The 18,671-nt window shown below is 36.0% G+C and overlaps 1 protein-coding gene across 1 annotated transcript in view; it reads left to right on the forward strand.

The window, feature by feature from the left end:
• Positions 1 to 18,671, forward strand: part of TM9SF3 (transmembrane 9 superfamily member 3) — a 57,530-nt gene that overhangs the window by 33,083 nt on the left and 5,776 nt on the right. The window contains exons 8-13 of the mRNA XM_006880076.1: positions 6,063 to 6,193; positions 9,254 to 9,393; positions 11,496 to 11,564; positions 14,304 to 14,450; positions 15,022 to 15,105; positions 15,603 to 15,679. Coding sequence (XP_006880138.1) covers positions 6,063 to 6,193; positions 9,254 to 9,393; positions 11,496 to 11,564; positions 14,304 to 14,450; positions 15,022 to 15,105; positions 15,603 to 15,679 — 648 coding nt within the window. The remainder of the gene's footprint in view (positions 1 to 6,062; positions 6,194 to 9,253; positions 9,394 to 11,495; positions 11,565 to 14,303; positions 14,451 to 15,021; positions 15,106 to 15,602; positions 15,680 to 18,671) is intronic.

Raw genomic sequence — 18,671 nt, forward strand, 5'->3', positions numbered from 1 at the left:
TTTCTGAATGAACATCCGAATTTAAGAAGGGAATAGAAAGTTTAAAAAAATACTTGGAAGGAATTGGAATTAAATTGGAGAAATAAGACTTTAATAGTTGCAACTTCCTTTTCATGATTCAAATGCTGTTTACTAATTTTTAAGGAGACCTGAAGAGGAAATGAAATAGAGAGTTCAGGATCAATAAGTTGTTGTTTTGTTTTGTTTGTTTTTTCTGGAAGAATGTCAAGGTTTGGAGTAATTCTATGAGATAAATTTTTTTAAAGTAACTATATGGAAGAGCAGTTTCCTTTTTATCTAGAGGGAAAATGATCTTAATCTTAGAAGTGGGTTTTTCCTCTAAGGTTTTTTGAGTCTCTATTATTGCTTAGATAATAAGATTCAGTCTTCAAAGTCTATTCCTAAGCAGTGTAATGTTCCCTCAGAAGTGTACTTGCTGGTATACTCTGTTGAGTTGGAACTACAGCTCTCTCTCTACTCTACTGGTTGATGAAAAAAAAAATTTATTACTATATAATTAAAGTATTTTTCCCTTGGGTTTTTCTTGTTTTGTTTGTTTATTTGTTCCCCCCCCCCTTGATTTTTAAAGTAATAGAAACTCTCTGAATTGAGTATTAGCAATGCAAGGAGATACACAGAAATACTAGAATAAACAAATTCATTGTTCGAATTGCTAGGATAGAGCTCATGCCATACATAGTTACTTTTTCCTTTTCAAACACAGAAATAAATTTAAATATATACTTTTTAAATTTTTATTATTATTAATTTTAATGAAAATTTACAGAGACTTTTGATTTTCATTCATTTATTGTTGCACTTTTCTCCCTGCTCTGCCTCCTCCCCTTCCCTTTGAAAAGTAAAAGACAAATTCTTTCATTGTTTTACAGTCCCTTCCCCCAGGTCCACCTCACTATTTGTTCTGGACTCCTGTCATGACAATAATATCTAATCACATATCCCTTTTAAACAATTTTCTCCCTCATCTGTTTCAGTGTAGTATACATTATTTATCGCATCTTTTTCAGTCTCCCCCCACCAAACCCGATGTCAGTCCTGTTTTACAACAGTGGCAGTATTTGTCCTTTTGTGACTGAGATATTTCACTCAGCATAATGTCCTCTGGGGTTACTCATTTTGAATAATATTGTATGAGTTTCTTGTTTTTCAATGCAGCGTAGTACTCCATTGTGTGAATATACCACGGCTTCTCTATCCATTTGTTTCTTGGTTTTTCCCCAACTCCTTGCTATTGTGAACAAAGCCGTGATAAACATGGTTGTGCATGTATCTGGTTGGGTGGCAGTTATGCTTTCTTTGGGGTATGTTCCCAGTAGTGGAATTGCTGGGTCCAATGGTTTCTATAGAAATCGCCACATCACCTTCCACAGTGGTTGCACCATTTTGTACTTCCACTAACAGTGAATAAGGATTCCACTTCTCCACAACCTCGCTAGCATTTGTTGCTTGCTATTCTGTTAAATTTTGCTATTCTGACTGGGGTGAGATGATATCTCACAGTTGTTTTGATTTGTATCTCTCTTAGAGCTAGGGATTTTTAACATTTCTTCATGTGCTTGTTGGTCATCTAAGTGTCATCTTTGGTGAAATGTCTGTTGATATCCTGTGCCCATTTTCAGTTGGATTTATCTTGTTGTAGTGCTCAAGTATTTTATAAATCCTAGATATAAGTCCCTTATCTGACGTCTTACTACCAAATACTTTTTCCCAGTCTGTGGCTTCCCTTTTTACCCTGTTGATAAAGTTTTTGGATGTTCATAGGGATTTGATTCTTCAAAGGTCCCATTCATCTATTTTATCTTCTGGTTGTAGATTTTTCAGGATGCTTGGAAAACTGTTTATATTGTAGATTAGGCCTTCTAGAGTTCTTCCAAGCTTTTCTTTAATGAAGTTTATAGTCCTTAGTTTTAGTCCTAGATCCGTGATCCACCTAGAGTTAGTCTTTGTGTATGGAGTGAGGTGTGGATCTTTTTTTTTTTTTTAAGTGTGGATCTTGCTTGAGTCTTCTGCAGATAGTTTTCCAATTTTGCCAACACTGTTTGTTAGAAAGGGCTGTTGTTTATCCTCTTAACTGATTTCATCTACTTGTCAAAAATCAGTTGACCATAGGTAGACGGGCTGATTTCTGGGTTCTCAATTCTGTTCCATTGATCTATGTGTCTGTCATTGTACCAGTACCATGCTGTCTTAACCACCACAGCAGTGTAGTAGTATTTGAAATCAGGGCATGCAATGCCTCCTACCTTGTTTCTATTTTTAAAGAGTGCTTTGCTTATTTGGGGCTTCATTCCAAATGAAACTAGAGATTGCCTTTTCCATCTCATTGAAGAATGGGATTGGTATTTGTATTGGAATTGCATTGAATGTGTAAATTGCCTTTGGTAGTATTGCCATTTTTACAAAATTGAGTCTTCCTATCCATGAGCAAGGGATATTCTTCCACTTCTTCAGGTCTCTTTTTGTTTCTTTTTTTTTTAATTTTGTGTGCATGTACCGTCAAATCAGATCTGACTGGTACAGGAGGATATTGCGCCTCCTTCTCCGGCAGAGCGTCGGGTGGATTCGAACCGTGTTCCTCTGGGATTGCAGTGCAGTTTCTTGCCACTAGGCCACCAGAGCTCCCCTTCTTTTTGTTTCTTGTAGTGATGTTTTGTAATTTTCTTTGAATAGATCCTTTGTGCTTCTGGTTAGATTTACTTCCAAGTATTTAATCTTGTGATTAGCTATTATGAAGGGTATTGTTTTTTTTAGTTCTGGCTCTGTATTCTCTTTGTCACTGTAGAGAAATCCAACTGATTTTTGGTGGTTTTTGTTTGCTTGTTTTTTTATTTCTTTTATTTCATAATTTTTTGTGTGTACCGTCAAATAGATCTAACTGGTACAGAAGGAGATTGTTCCTCCTTCTCCAGCAGAGCGTCTGGTGGATTTGAACCGTGCATCTCTGAGATTGCAGCCAACTGATTTTTGTATGTTTATCTTGTAGCCTGCTACTTTGCTGAATTGGTCAACTATGTCCAATAGTTTTCTTGCTGAGTCTTTAGGGTTTTCTAAGTATACTATCATATCGTTTGCATAGAGCGATAATTTTACCCCCTCTTTACTAATTTGGATACCTCTTACTTAATTCTTTCTTTTGTCTTATTGCTAATGCTGAGACTTCCAATACAATATTGAATAAGAGAGGTGATAGTGGGCATCCTTGCCCAGTTCCTGTTCTTAAAGGGAATGCCTTTAACCTCTCTCCACTGAAAAGGATGTTGGCTCTCGGGTTTGCATAAATACTTTACAATGTTGAAGAAATTCTCCTCTAATCCTATTTTTTTCTGTTTTTTTTAAATTTTATTACTTTTTATGAACATTTACAGAGATTTTGGATTTCCATTTATTCATTGTTGCACTTTTCTCTACCTCCCCCCCTCCCCAGTTCGTTCCTCTCTTTGAAAAGCAAAAGATAAACTTCTTCATTGGTATACTACCCCCTGCCCGTCCCCCCCCCCCGCCTCCCCCCCTGCACTCCACTATGCAACCTTAATTCAGGTTTGTTCAGTGTTTTAATCAGGAAAGGGTGTTGGATTTTGTCAAAGGCCTTTTCTGCATTAATTGATAGGCTCATGTGGTTCTTGTTCTTTACTTTGTTAAAAATATACTTTTTTTAAAAGCAGTGTAAAAGTTCTTTTCCCATTGAAAGTGCACATGAAACTCCAGTGCATAACACATTTGCAAGTAGATCACTGTTATTGAAGCAGGGCTGTCAATCCCTAGAATCATCTTTCACCAGTCACTTCATGGATACTGCCAAAAAGCCTGAGAACTCTAAGTGATAGTTTGAAAACCCAAATGTAACTAAGAAAGATTAAGTGACATACTAAAGCTCACAACAGTTCATTGGCAGAATCAGAACAAAACATTAGAATATTTTACTGCGGTTTATGATTCATTTCTACTATGCCCACATCAAGAGCTGTTTCCTGTTACAAAACTCTATTATTGGCTTTTTATTAGCTTATTGTTATAAAGCAGTTAAGATAGCAGATTTAAAAGATTTTTTTAAGAAATATATTTTGTTGTTGCTGAGAACATACACAACAGAATATACACGAATACAGCAATTCGTACGTGTGTAGTTTATTGGCATTGATTAGACTCAGTGAATGGTGCAGCCATTGTCACTTCTTTTTGGCATCAAGTCACTGTCTGCACCCAGGGTTTTGATACAGTCTTTTGAGTTGTCATCTGAAACCTTATAGATAATTAATTAGAGAACATGGTGCCCAAGGCAAACTTTTTTTTTACTATTTCAACTAGACTGTTGTTCAATTTTAAGACTTTAGGGATATTTTTTAATTTGTATTTAAAGCTTATTGTCTCTAGACATTTGGTTGAGAAGTTCATCCAGTCCTTTTGTTTCCCAAAAGTCTGGAGTCCATGACAGTTTGAAATTCTATTCCATATTTCCTGTCTTTTGATCAAGATTCTTCTGTGCAATCTTTGATCAATATATTCAGTAATAGTAGCTGGCCATGAAGCAGTTCTGGGAGGCAGTTAGCCACACGTTCTAGAACCTCCTCCAGTTCCTGAATTTCTGCTCTTGTTCCAGATGAATATAGATAATTGCTCCTTGAATGGCAGCTTGCAAGCTTTTTATTATTATTGTTGTTATTATTATTAATTGCAATGAACATCTACAGAGATTTTGGAATTCCATTCATTCATTGTTGCACTTTTCTCCCCACCCACTCACCCCCACCCCCACCCCCCGGTCGCTCCTCTCCTTGAAAAGCAAAAGAAAAACTCCTTCATTGGTACACAACCTCCCCTCCCCCGCACCTCCCCACTCCCATCCCAAGTATACTCCACTCTGCAACCTTCATTCTGGACTCTTATGATAATCATAATGCCCTTAAAATATATTAATTTTAAACTGTTTTCTCCCTCGTCGGCTTCAATGCCAAGCTTATGACATTAAGTGATAGAACAGTTACATTACTAGGCCAAATAACTAGGATGTCTCATGAAATCCTATTACTAACTCTCCGAGGTGCCACGTGTATTTGGTTGTACATAAGCAGCCTCAGCAAGCACTGTTTTGTGTTTTTGTAAAAATACCTGTCATTCAACTTTTATGATTCAACTTTTTATAGGTGTACAACTTATTGTCAGCAATTACAGTAACTGACTGTAGTTTTACCCTTAATGTGATTTCCCCGCCCCCCCCTCCCCATTATTATTAATCCTCTCTGCCTGCTTCCTATCCCTGATAACTGCTATTAAACTTTGGTCTCAGTATATTTGCCTTTTCTTGGCTTTTATGTAAATTGAGATGTAAAATATTTGCCATTTTTTATTCTCTTATTTTGTTCAGCATGTCTTCAAGCTCCATCTGTGGCATGTAAAAAGATTTGATTTCTCACTCCTGACTCACTGTCTCTGTGCACTACCTTTTGTTTATCCATTTATCTGATGATGATGTTTAGATTCTTTCTATATTTTGGGCTGTTGTGAGTAGTGTTGCAGTGAATTGATGTACAAGTCTCTTTCTGAGTCTCTTCTTTCAAATCTTTTGGGTATATACTGAAGAGTGTAATTGTTGGCTTATATGCTCATATGGTTTTTTCGAGGAACCACCATCTTGTTTTCAGCAGCACCTGTAGCATTTTGTGTGCATACCAGCAATAAGTAAGGCTTTTAGTTTCTCCATATCCTTACCAGCATTTGCTTTTTCTATGTTTTTGTTTGTTCTTTGTTTTAGTCTTAGTCATCCAGGTGGGCGTTTAAGTGTAACAGTAACTCATTACAGTTTTGATTTGCTTGCCTCTGATGACCAGTGATGCGTAATCTTTTCTTGGGTTTGGTGGCCATGTGAATGTTCTCTTTGGTAAAATGTCTATTCAAGTCTTTTGTTCATTTCATGACTGGATTATTTGGGGTTGTTTGCTACTAAGATTATAAAATCTTTACAGTAAACTTTTAAATAAGTAATCTGGTATTTTAAGCATTAACATATGTCTGTCTGGTTTTCATAGTTTTCCCTCCTCTTTCAGGAAGAAGATGGATAAAGCAGATGTTTATTGGGGCATTTCTGATCCCTGCTATGGTTTGCGGCACTGCCTTCTTCATCAATTTTATAGCCATTTATTACCACGCTTCAAGAGCAATTCCTTTTGGAACAATGGTAAGTTGCTTGATTCTTCCTTTTAAGCTGTAAAAGCCCAACCATCTTACTATCAGTCTTGACATTTCCCCTTTGTGGCTCTTATTAACCATTTCAGTAATTTGAGCCAGTCCTGGAGAGTTACGTAAGGGAAGAACTGCTCTTCTTCTCTTCTTTGGCATTTTGTTTAAGTTTAAAGCCACATTTGCCCTTTTTCTTTTTATTTCTTTCTGTGAGCCCTTTAAGTGAAAGACCAAGATAAGCCTGACAAAAGAGAATATTGTAGGGGATTTTTCTAGAGATGGGAGAAACCAGTGAGTATATTTTAGTGAAATAATAATAACACACAATTGTACATTTTATCACTTTGTCAAGAGTGATTTTAAATTAATATTCATTGTTATGCGACCTCTTACAGGTAGAGTTGTTTTTAACTTGCAGTAGATGGGGAAACTATTAGCCTAGTGTAAGCTCTTCCCACTGCCTGATTTCATTTTCTTCTGTCCATGGAGAGAGATTAGGAGGCTGGATAAAGGGTTTGTCTTGGTTTGATTCCAGAGTTGTCATCAGTGTATGAAAGATTTTTGTTTATGTATTTATTTGAACTCTTCGTGCTCATTGGCTCGCTAACCTCAAGTCAGAACTGACTGACAGTTTACCGGCCAGTGAGTTTTCAGAGGCTCTACATTGCATCAGAGGGGATTGCCCAACTGTGTTCCATGGAGCAGCTGGTGGATTTGAGCTGATGGCCTTTGGGTTGACTGTGCAGCTTCTTACTCCGTAGGCCACCAGAGTTTCCTTTTTAATTATTATATACTGTATTTAATTTTAAGAAGCCCAATTTAGAAAACAGGAATAATATGTATTAGTAAAAATATATTTGCAAATTCAAATTTTTTAAATTCTTACATCTAATCAGAATAATAAAATTATGATAAATACAAATATAGTATCAAAGGATGAGTAAGAGTTTTGTTTTCTTTCCCCAGCTACCAACAAATTATGCCACTAGAGCTCCCCTTTAAAAATATTTTTAAAGAACTGTTTTCAGTACTATATTATATTAGCATAAATTGAGTCCTAAGTCTAGTCTCATTTACAACAGGATTACAGATCTCTCTTTTAACTCTTACATATTTATACAAGTCTTTTCTGAAAGAGAATGATAGATAGATACCCTTTGCATTATGTAAATTTTTTTAAAAAATATACATGAAAGAATGTACTAGACATTTAGAGTTTTCAGTCTTGTTGCTTCAGATAGATTCTTTGATTCTCCTGAAATCACTGTGGATTTTCTGGACCATACCTTTTAATTTCTTTATAATTTTTACTCTACTTTTCCCTCACTTTTACTTTCTGTTTATGTAAAGCACAGAATAGGTGATTTAAAAGTGGTCCTAATGGTGATTCCTTCCTACTCTATTTTATTGCAGTTAAGAGTGAAGTAATCTCAACTAGGCGCTGACTGAGAGAGCTCAAATGTATGGTGTGACTTTTGTGTATTAGATTTGCATAAAAGGAGAAAAAAATTAAAGAAAAATATTTTCCTAACTGACCACTTGAATTCTACTCTTTGAACTACTAAATAGACTTGTGTAATTTTAGAATGATAGAGCTAAAATTCAATTATTAAAAAAACTCTGTCAGGGCCTACTCAGTGTAGCGACCTTAAAGGCTGTCACCAAAGTCCAGAAAACAAACAAACAAACAAAAAAAACAAAACTCTGGTCCTTATCGTGTTGCACTACTAGCTAAAGGTTCACATCTCTGACAGTTTGAATCCACTTCGATTCAGAAAGATGGGCAGTCCCCTCCCATTAAGGTTTACAGCCTGGGAAACCAGCTGGAGGGTCACTGTGAGTTGGGATCAGCTTGACGGTAGTGGGTTTGGTAATGTCATCTAGAAACAGAAAAATTAAAAGCATGGTTGTACAGACAAGCAGAGCTGAACTGAAATTTTAACCTGGCTACCTGCTTAGCCTCTTTGAGTCCGTAGAACAGGGAGATAACCTACATAAGGCTCGTTGAGCACTTTTAAGAGCTTTATAAAGTATTGTCCTTAAGTGCTGTCGAGATGTAAGCAACACATAGTTACTCTATGAACGAAAGTCCTCAACACTTGTATGACTTTCGTCCTTTCTCCAGGTTCATAGGGTTTCCGGAGGCAAGCTATCATGGAAGTGGATGCCACTCCTGCTTCCAAGCTTGTTTTAATTGGGGAGCGCCACCAAACACTGTCCACCATGGGTAACCATTATCGCATTTAACACATCAGGGTAGCTAAATAAATAAATTGTAATGATAAAAGGTAAAGATAGTTCTTTGCAAGCTTGACAACCAAAAGTGAAAAGAGGAGAAAGGATAATGTACAGATAATGTACAAATGGGGCAAATGGAGAACAAAAGGGAATGGAAATAGTTTGTATTGTTTTAATGATTTAATGAAAATCTGTCTTGGCAAAAGTACAGTAACAGCGCTCCTTGGTGAGACTTTGCCTCATTTACCTTGGACAAACCAGTATTATCAAGCCAGACTAGTCTCTGGAGAATGACATCATGCCTATTAAGTTGAGAGTCAGTGAAAAAGAATACTGTCCACAAAGTGGGTTGACACAGTGGCTGCAGGTGTGGGCTCAGACCCAGCAACAGTGATTGTGAAGAGGATACATTATGCTGTACGTAAGGTTGCTTTGAGTTGGAACTGATTCATCCGCACCTAAAAATGATGATGATGTTTTAAATCCATTCTAAACCTGTTTCTTACGGTCTGTGTTACACAGAAGGGAATTAGTGGTAAGGAATTGCACTGACACCCCTAAGGTGTGCGATTCAGGTACACCAGCTGCTCTGCAACGGAAGGATGGCAGTCGCTTCCTGTGCGATTTACAGCATCTGAAAACCCACAGAAGAGTCAGCTATGAGTTGTTTCTGACTCCATGGTACACCACAGCAACAAATCTTACACAATATTAAATACTTTTTAAACATAATCTTTTGTGATCTAATTGTATTACTTTCTTGTGTCTTTTATTTTTTAATATTGTTACCTGAGTAATCACATATAATTTTTATTTGCAGGTGGCTGTTTGTTGCATTTGTTTTTTTGTTATTCTTCCTCTGAATCTTGTTGGTACAATACTTGGCCGAAATCTGTCTGGTCAGCCCAACTTTCCTTGTCGTGTCAATGCTGTGCCTCGTCCTATACCAGAGAAAAAATGGTAAAGAGAATGTTAAGTCTTATTTTTCTATATTTTTTAAAAATTAATTTTAGTGAAAGTTTACAGAGACTTTGTATTTCCATTCATTCATTGTTGTACACTTTTCTCCCTCTACCCACCCCTCCCCCCAGTTAACTTTTTCTTTGAAAAGTAAAAAAAATTCTTTTCATTGTTAATACAATCCCACCCCCACTCCATTATGCAACTTTCATTCTGAACTCTAGTCATGACAATAATACCTCTCATATATCCCTTTTAAACAGTTCTCTCTTTCATCTGTTTCAATGTAGTATACATTATTTAAGAATGTTAAATCTTACCTAATTGTTTTTCATCATATTTAAGTTTACCTAATTTTTTTCCATCATATTTAAGTTCTTAAGATTTTTGTGTGTATTTTTAACTTTGGAGTTGACATGTATTTATAAGAATGGCTATCATAGGTCATTTAGAGTTTATTGTTTTTATTTTTTCCTTCAACCTACTTTGTAGTTATAGTAATTAAGTATATCACTGTTTCATTTCCTGAATTTTGGTGCCATTTACAAATAAGTTAAATGCTTTGATAAGTACACTAGTATGTAGAGGGTAAGTGGGAACTAAAATGCCTCCATACCAAATATGACCTGCTGCCTGTTTTTGTAAATATTATGACTGATACCATATTTTCTTTAGGCCTGAAATGTTTGCTCTCTGAGTCTTAAAAGAAAAAGTTTGCTAACCCAGCTTATTGTATGTATCATTTTCTTCTCCAGACATTTTAAAATTCTAAACCGTACTAATGATTTACTGATTTATAATCTTTATTTTTGCTTTGTTATCATATAACCCAGTGGAGGGTCAACTGTTGAGTTGGTTCCGATTCAGTGGTGATGTGTTTGAGTTTGATAACCTGTAAACCCATTGCCGTTAGTTAATTCTGACCTTGGAGAGAGTATAACTGCTCATAGGATTTCCATAAGTCTTTACAGAAGCAGACTGCTTTGTCTTTTCCCTGCAGAGTGGCTGCTGGGTTCTAACCTCCTTCTGATGAGAAGCTGACTTCCCCCCCCCCCTTTTTTTTAATTTTAATGAAAGTTTACAGAGACTTTTTATTTCCATTCATTCATTGTTGTACACTTTTCTCCCTGCCCACCCCGCCTCCCCAGTTCGCTTTTCTCTTTGGAAAGTAAAAAAAAGCCTCTGTCATTGTTATACAGTCACCCCCCCCCCCCAAGTCAACTCCATTATGCAGCTTTCATTCTGGACTCTTTTCATGCGAGTAATACCTAATCATATATTTTTCCTAAACATTTCTCTCCCTCATAGATTTCAATACAATATACATTATTTATCCCCCTTAGTTTTCCCCAAACCCAATGTCAGTCCTGATTTACAGCAGTGTCACTATACAGTATTTGTCCTGAGAGATTTCACTCAGCATAATGTCCTCCAAGGTCACCCATTTATAATATTATAGTAATTCGTTAATTCCTTGTTTTTCAATGCAGCATAGTATTCCATTGTGTGAATATACCACAGCTTCTCAAGCCATTTGTTTGTTGATGGGCACTTGGGTTGTTTCTAACTCTTTGCTATTGTGAACAAAGCCACAATAAACATGGGTGTGCATATATCTGCTTGGATGGTGGATATGGTCTCTTTAGGGTATATTCCCAGTAGTGGAATTGCTGGGTCAAATGGTATTTCTATTTCCAACTTTTTGAGAAAGCACCATATAGCCTTCCATAGTGGTTGCACCATTTTACACTTCCACCAACAGTGAATAAGCGTTCCAGTTTTTCCACAACCTCACCAGCATTTGCTGTTTGCTGATCTGTTGAATTTTGCTATTCTTACTGGAGTGAATTGATATAGTTGTTCTGAGCAGCAGACTTCTTTAACCACTGTGCCACCAGGGCTGCTTCTGTTTAAATAGTTTTCAGTCCTTTCTATATACTGTACATTTTTAGATTTTAATTTTTCTTTTTCCTAGTTCATTTCTGTCCTTTAGACATTATTTTAAATACCAAGGATCACTTTCTACTCTTCTATCAGGATTTTTTATAATAGAATAGTTAGTTACATGAGAAATTTACTATTTTAATTTTGTCATTTTCTAGGTTCATGGAGCCTGCAGTTATTGTTTGCCTGGGAGGAATTTTACCTTTTGGCTCAATCTTTATTGAAATGTGAGTTTGGTGAATGCATTTATTTGGTGACTGCATATATAGGTCTTTGATTATAGTAAGAGAATTTAAGAGTTATGGTATAGGTATAAAATTAGCTCATTTATTAACTGATGAAGTTAGTCTGTTAATTCCACAGTGCTCATAAAGAGTTCTGTGTAGGATATCTGAAAAAAGTTCTTAGCCCAATTCTCAAGTATTCAGGTAAAGTTTATATTTTCTTTTATATTGCATTTTAGACCTGTCTCACCTAACAGGAGATCTTAGAAATGAAAACATGCATGATAGAGGATGTAGACCAGCCTTTGACTACATGCATGATGTAAGGAAGTACTGATTTAGTTAAGTTTTTTTTAAATATTTTTCAAGTCCAAAGAACAATAGAAATCATCACGTACTAGTTATTCTAGATAAGGACCGTTTTGATCCATAGTTACTCTTTTCCTCTTTCCATCGAGTCCTACAGAAGAGGTGGCAGGTATGTACATGTTTGGAGGGGGGCGATAGGCCACCTTGTACACTGTTTATTTCTTCATACCTGTATTTCTTCATACTTGTATAGTTGGTCACTACTGCAAAATAATTAGCCTTCTCACCCCCCCCCCCAAATTATGTGTCATAATATTCCTTGATGAGAACTTTGAGCATTTTAGATGAGGCATTTCATTGTTGGAGACTTTGCTAAGTGTTGCAGTCATGTATTTCTGGTTCCTGTCCCTAAATGGCAGTCACTGTGACAACTCAAAATACCCATATATATTTGTTGACGCCTCACTGCTGATGCCCTCCTGTTCAGTGCAGCCTTCCTTAGCGTGCTGGTAATTGATTGAAAAAGAATTGGCTCATGTAAGAGAATTTTAGAAAGCAACCAAAAAACATGTACAACGCTTTTAAACTTAAGAGGCGAAAGATCCTGTGTGGAAAACAATGTATACGAATTTTGTAAGTAAACCAGGATAAAATTTAAAAAAAACCAAAAAACAAAACAAAAAAACCCACCCAGTTTTTTTCTTTCTTTTTCCTTTTTTTAAAAATATAATAGCAAGGGGAGCTCTTGTGGCCTAGTGGCAAGAAGCTGCACTGCAGTCCGAGAGATAATGTGGTTCAAATCCACCAGGTGCTCTGCCGGAGGAGGGGCAATCTCCTCCTATACCAGTCAGATCTGATTTGATGGTACACACACACGCACATGCACACGCACACACACAATAATAAAATTAAAAAAAATAATAGCAAAGCTTTTTCTTGAATATCAGCTGATTTTAATTTCCATCATTTGGATTACTCTCCAAGCGCCTCACCCCTGTGTGCCTTATCTGATTCTACCCACTAACCCAGTCATACCAAACCAAGCTGCTGAGATGCTTCTCCTCTGTGTATTAGTTAAACATACATCACAAATTACCAAAATTGCTTCACTGTTTTTCCCCAATAGACAGTGATAATCTTTTAGGAGTAGAGATTTTGTCATCATTAGTTCTTGCTGCTTCTCTACTTTCCTTGTCTCTGGCAGGGCTCTGTAAATACCTGATGAAGAATGAATGATGAATAAATGAGTAAAGCAAGAGAAATAAAGTCCAGAGTCCTTCATTCCAATTTAATGACTTTAGTAATGGATTTAGTGTGAAGATTTTTTTTTAAATATTTGTTATTGGTTTTCATGTAATAATTGCTTTACAGTATGTTTCATTCATATACATTATTTTAAATAGTCTTTCATTTACATTGTGTTTCATACAATCATTCATATACATTATGTTTTACTTTTTTTTTTCCTTGGTTTGGTTACAAAGTTTATATACATTGTGTTTCACTCTATATCTTCATTCATATTGTGTTTCAAACAATCATTCTCAAGCATTATGTTTTATAAAATGAATCACCATTGGACCTGTCCATCTAAACTGTGTAGCCCTGTGTTTTCACACCTACTTGTCTTCACCCTTCTGCTGTCCCTCCCCTCCCTTGAGTTCCTGTACATATTTTACTAGTTATCCCTAGAGTGAAGACTTTTTTGTAATGTAAGTTATTCTTGGAAGCAAGGATTCTGAAGCTTCGTCTGACATAATTTGGACATGTTACAAGGAGGGACCAATCCTTGGAGAAGGACGTCATGCTTGGGAGGGTGGAAGGACAGCACAGAAGAGGAAGACCCTTGATGAGATGGATTGATTCAGTGACTGGGGTAATGGGGTTAGGTGTGTCAGAGAAAGTGAGATTGGCACAGGATAGGACAGGGTTTAGGGCTGTTGTACATAGGGTCGCTACAAGTTATTCTTTATGTTTCTCTTACTGTGTGTTACAGACAGTGTGAATCTTCTTGGCCTTTTCTTACCCTACTTAGTTTTCTTTTCCTAATTTTTTCTATTTAATAGGATACTTTATAAAATATCAAATATATTGCTTAAATATTTTTGAATCTAGAGAAAATGAATGAGAAACTTGGCTTTATTTTACAAAAAGTTATTTTTAGGCTTTTTTTAAAAAATCAGCATCCACATTTTATTCCTTTAAACATTGAATTTATTTTGCTTAAAGGTGAAATTCCTATTGAAGATTATCTGAGAGTTTAGGAGAATTTAATACATGGGAAAGTGTAACAAACTGTTAAAAGTTGCATAAAAGAAAAAGCATTTAGATTTAAGTAAGGGAAAAGTAAGATCTAAGATGTAAACAAGACCTCACAAGAACAATTCCAAAAGTAAAGACTAGAAACCTTTGTCTTTTTCACTTTTTGTTTAGGTATTTCATCTTCACCTCTTTCTGGGCATATAAGATCTACTATGTCTATGGCTTCATGATGCTGGTGCTGGTTATCCTGTGCATTGTGACCGTCTGTGTGACCATTGTGTGCACGTACTTCCTACTCAATGCAGAGGATTATAGGTGGTGAGTATTTCTTAGGACAAATGACGCTAAAGGCTTTATTGAATTACTGGGAGAAAACCACTAACAACCTCAATATTATAAAATAAAAATCTATTGTAAGTGTTTAAAGTAGAGTAAAATTCCTGTATAGAAATCTTACCAGTTAAGATAGGTTGTAGAATCATCTGCTTACCCCAGCTTCTCTCAGTCATAAACCTTGTGATGATTTTAGAGGATAATAAAAATCAGACAGGGATTTTGCTTCATTTTTTTTTTCTTTTCTTGAAGTTCAGTACCATGTTAGAAATATTTTCATGAAGTGTTTGGAGTAGAAAGATCTCAGTGAGGTAGTTTATTTCCATTTTAAACACAAGGAAACTTGATTCTGGAAAAAGGAAATTGCTGACTTAGGTTCAAAATTCAGGATCTTACCTACCAGTTCTTGAGCTCTCTCCTTGTCAGTAGATCTAAATTTCAGGTACATGCATTTGTTTTTAAGTATGCACAATTAACTTGTTTAATATATATTTCTTGTTTGTTTATTATGCTTATTGTAGAACCATTTTTCAAAGGAATTACTTTTTTTTTTAAGGCAATGGACAAGTTTTCTCTCTGCTGCATCAACTGCAATCTATGTTTACATGTATTCCTTTTACTACTATTTTTTCAAAACAAAGTAAGTAGAGACATTTAATATTCATGATATAATTACTCCTCATTGTAACTGATTCAGAATAGAGACATAGTTGATCCTCAAGCGGGTTTTCAAGGGACTCTGAATGTAGTATAGGAGGAGATGGCCCATCTTTCTCCTATGGATCCACTGGTGGATTCTAACTGCTAGCTGCACAACTTTGTGTGGACTGTGCCATCAAAGCTCCATTAGTATGTAGCTGTTGTATATCGTGGAGGCGAAACTGACTCATAGCTGGCCCTCCAGTGGGTTTTCAGGGGCAGTAAATTGCACAGGAGGCGATGACTCTTCTTTGTTCCACAGAGCAGGTGGTGGATGTGAACCATGTACCTTTGAGTTGGTAGCACAATTCCTTGCCACTAAGCCACCAGGGTTCTCTAGTATATAATTAGTAAACAAAATTTATCCTTTAAATACTAAATTTTAGAGTCTATTGAAAGTGAAAGTAGATATACTATACCTATTTTGTTTTCTTTCAGGATGTATGGCTTATTTCAGACATCATTTTACTTTGGCTATATGGCGGTATTTAGCACAGCCTTGGGAATAATGTGTGGTAAGTCCTGACAATGTTGGAATACTCTGAGTAAATCTGAGTATCTCAGAATTAGAAAATATAATAATTGGAAATTAGGAAATTACGTTGTGTCTTTTGATCTAGAATATTAAACTAATCTCTAGAGTCTGACTTTGGCCCTTCCGACTATTCAAAGAAGCTTAATATATTTCCTCACTGATTTTTATCTTTGTTTTCTGTTCCTGATAACTCTGTATTACATTCTTTTCCTTATCGTAATTAGTATTCTTAGTCATGTTGTGAATTGGCTCTTTTATTTAGCCTCGGTTTGTCTAGAAGTACCATGGTGTAGTAGGTTAAGATGTTGGGTAAATGATGCCTGATAGGAAGTTTTTCCAGCCTGTCATGAAGATAAGTTCTTGCTGCTGTGCATGGAGTTCCAACATCTTGGTCAAGTGCTAGTCAGAGTTGTGAGGAGAATTCAGTAATTGTATGTGGGTAACCCTCAGGTGGAGGTAGAAGCTCAGTGAGTGCTAGTTACTGCTGTTAATATTGAGGGCTGCGCTCTGGGGTGTTTCTGTACAGTCTACAGGTTTCTGCACTTTGTATTTTAATCTCAGCAGTTTCTTGGCACCATATCCAGGCAGACAGAGACTCCTGTCTTTTCCCTCTCCTTCCTTCTGGCTCGGTTTTTTTGCTCTGTAAAGTGTGACTGATTTCCTAGTTACCTAATAAGGATGATAATGAGTTAAAGGACTAGTCACCCAGAAACATTTCCAGATAAGAGATCCTTCAGCTGCTGCTCTTTTTCCTGTTATTTGCTGTTGACATAAATAAGAAAAGGAAAAAGATTTACTGCTAGCAGTAACATGGGCAATGAGATAAGGACAATATGGACATCTTGCAAAAGTGGATCTTAGTTTGACATTTCTGGACCCCTTTGGGATGCCAACATTGCATTATTGCTCCATGAAAAGAACTTTATTACATACACGCCATGGATGTGATCATGTCTACAGACACCCACAAATGAAGTGTGACTATAATGTGGTAAAACTGATTGCACAAACATTTGACCTGTGTGATTCCATTTATGCCCAGATTTTTTCCCCCTGTTGCTGTTGTGATGAGATGTACATGTATCCCTTTCAAAAAAATGGGTGAAGCTAAATCATCTCCAAATGAGCAGTTCCTTAGCAATGCTTGAGCTTACCAGTACAGCAGTAGGGTCAGAATCTATACACAAGTGGGCCAACGAATTTCAGACCTAGGCTGTCGAGGGTCAACTGTATTATATATAGTCAGAGGTTTTATTTATAGCTGCTCTAAGGACAATTTCCTCTGATAATTAGTTAATCAACTTTGAGGGAAAGTGTCAAAGGTTAAACATATTTATAAATGTCATGTGGGCATGCCTATCCTTAGGCAGTTGGAGCATTCATTTCATATTACTGGCCATCCTTTATTTTAGAGTATTGCTTGCTGAGCTCCTCTTTATTTTCTCAGAGCTCCCGTGGGCCTTTCTTGATTCTTCACCGACATTCAGTGACGTATAGAATTCTGTAGCTATACAAAAGGTTAGGTTTTGTTCCCATTTGACTTTTTTTATATCTGTTCTTAGGAAAACTTAGAAAAATGTAATACCTTGACATTTACTAAGAAAATGGAATGACTCTAGCTAACAGTATGAAGTACTTTTCCTGTACAACATTCCTCTTGCTTGAAATTCTTGGCACGTTTATAGTTCCCCTGATGTTTTGACTGTGCCTCAGCATTTATTTTTCTTTCTTTTTTTTTTTTAGTGTTTATTTTTCAATGAGTGTATTTTCTATATTTCTTCATTACTAATCTATTTTGGAGTGAGGGGGAGAAGCTGTTTTGGGATTCATGATAATGTAACTATAATGAAATATGTACATTAGTCAGTTTATGTTGCTAGTTTTTTAGTTGTTGATTATTTTTTTCTTTTAATGTAAGGGGGGAAAACCCCAATCGGTATGTTAAGGTAGATAACATTTAGTCTTTTATCTTTATATCTTAACCATAACAGTTTTAAGGGAATTAAATTTAAAAGCATATTTCTATTTTCTTGAGAGCCTGTTCTATCTTATTTAAAAAATATTTTAAAGTTTATTCTTGAGCTCTTAATAAGATTAGGAAAAGTAACTCTCTAGGTTAATACTACTTTGTTTTTAAGCACATCTCTGTTCAAAGGGGAAAAGGTTTTAAAAAGCTAGAACATTTGATTTGGTTATAAGTGTATCTTTTCGTGTGTATGTATAAGAGAAAAAAAGTATAATTTCTGATACGATCAGATGTTTAGTTGATATTCCTATGTCCTCAGTCCAAATATCACTTTTCTTTTAGTATCTAGATAAGGTCCATATGTTACTTGATTGAAGTATCTTTAAAATTGTTTGATCTTTAGGTGTCTGTTATTTTCCCTCACAATTTATTTAAGAACTCTTTTGTGCTCTCTTTCTCTCTTATTCCTGTAGAGTTTTCCACATTCTAGATTTTGTTGATTATATTCCATGGTTGTCATTTAACGTGCTTCTCCATGTGTCTTTCTCCCTCCAATATGTTCTATAAATTGATGATTAGGCTTGATCGTATTCAAGAATACTTGGCCAGGACTATTTAGCAGGTGGTTTGTAAGCTTGTATCAGGCAGTATAGAATGTCTTCTTGTCTGTCTTTGTGAAGTTAGTAACTAGAATGTCTTCTCGTCTCTCTTTGTAAATTTAGTAACCATTGATTATTGCTGCCTAATTCAGGCATTTTATTATAGTATTCTAATTATTTAATAATCTAGGGTGGAGCTGGGAAGTAAGTGGGTCAAGGCACTGGGCTAAGAGGGGGGTCAATACTTTAATGCTTACCCCCACAATAAGGGATTTATCTTTAACTGCTCCACAAATTGCTGTCTGTCAGATACTCCTCTAAATCTGAACATTCAGATCAAGACAGACTAGGAAGAAGGATTGGCCACCCACTTCTGGAATAGCAGGCCTCTGAAAACCCTATGCACA

This window comes from Elephantulus edwardii, unplaced genomic scaffold (genome assembly GCF_000299155.1).
Source record: "Elephantulus edwardii isolate Elephantulus edwardi_28Jun2011 unplaced genomic scaffold, EleEdw1.0 scaffold00006, whole genome shotgun sequence".
In the NCBI taxonomy this organism is placed as follows: Eukaryota; Metazoa; Chordata; class Mammalia; order Macroscelidea; family Macroscelididae; genus Elephantulus; species Elephantulus edwardii.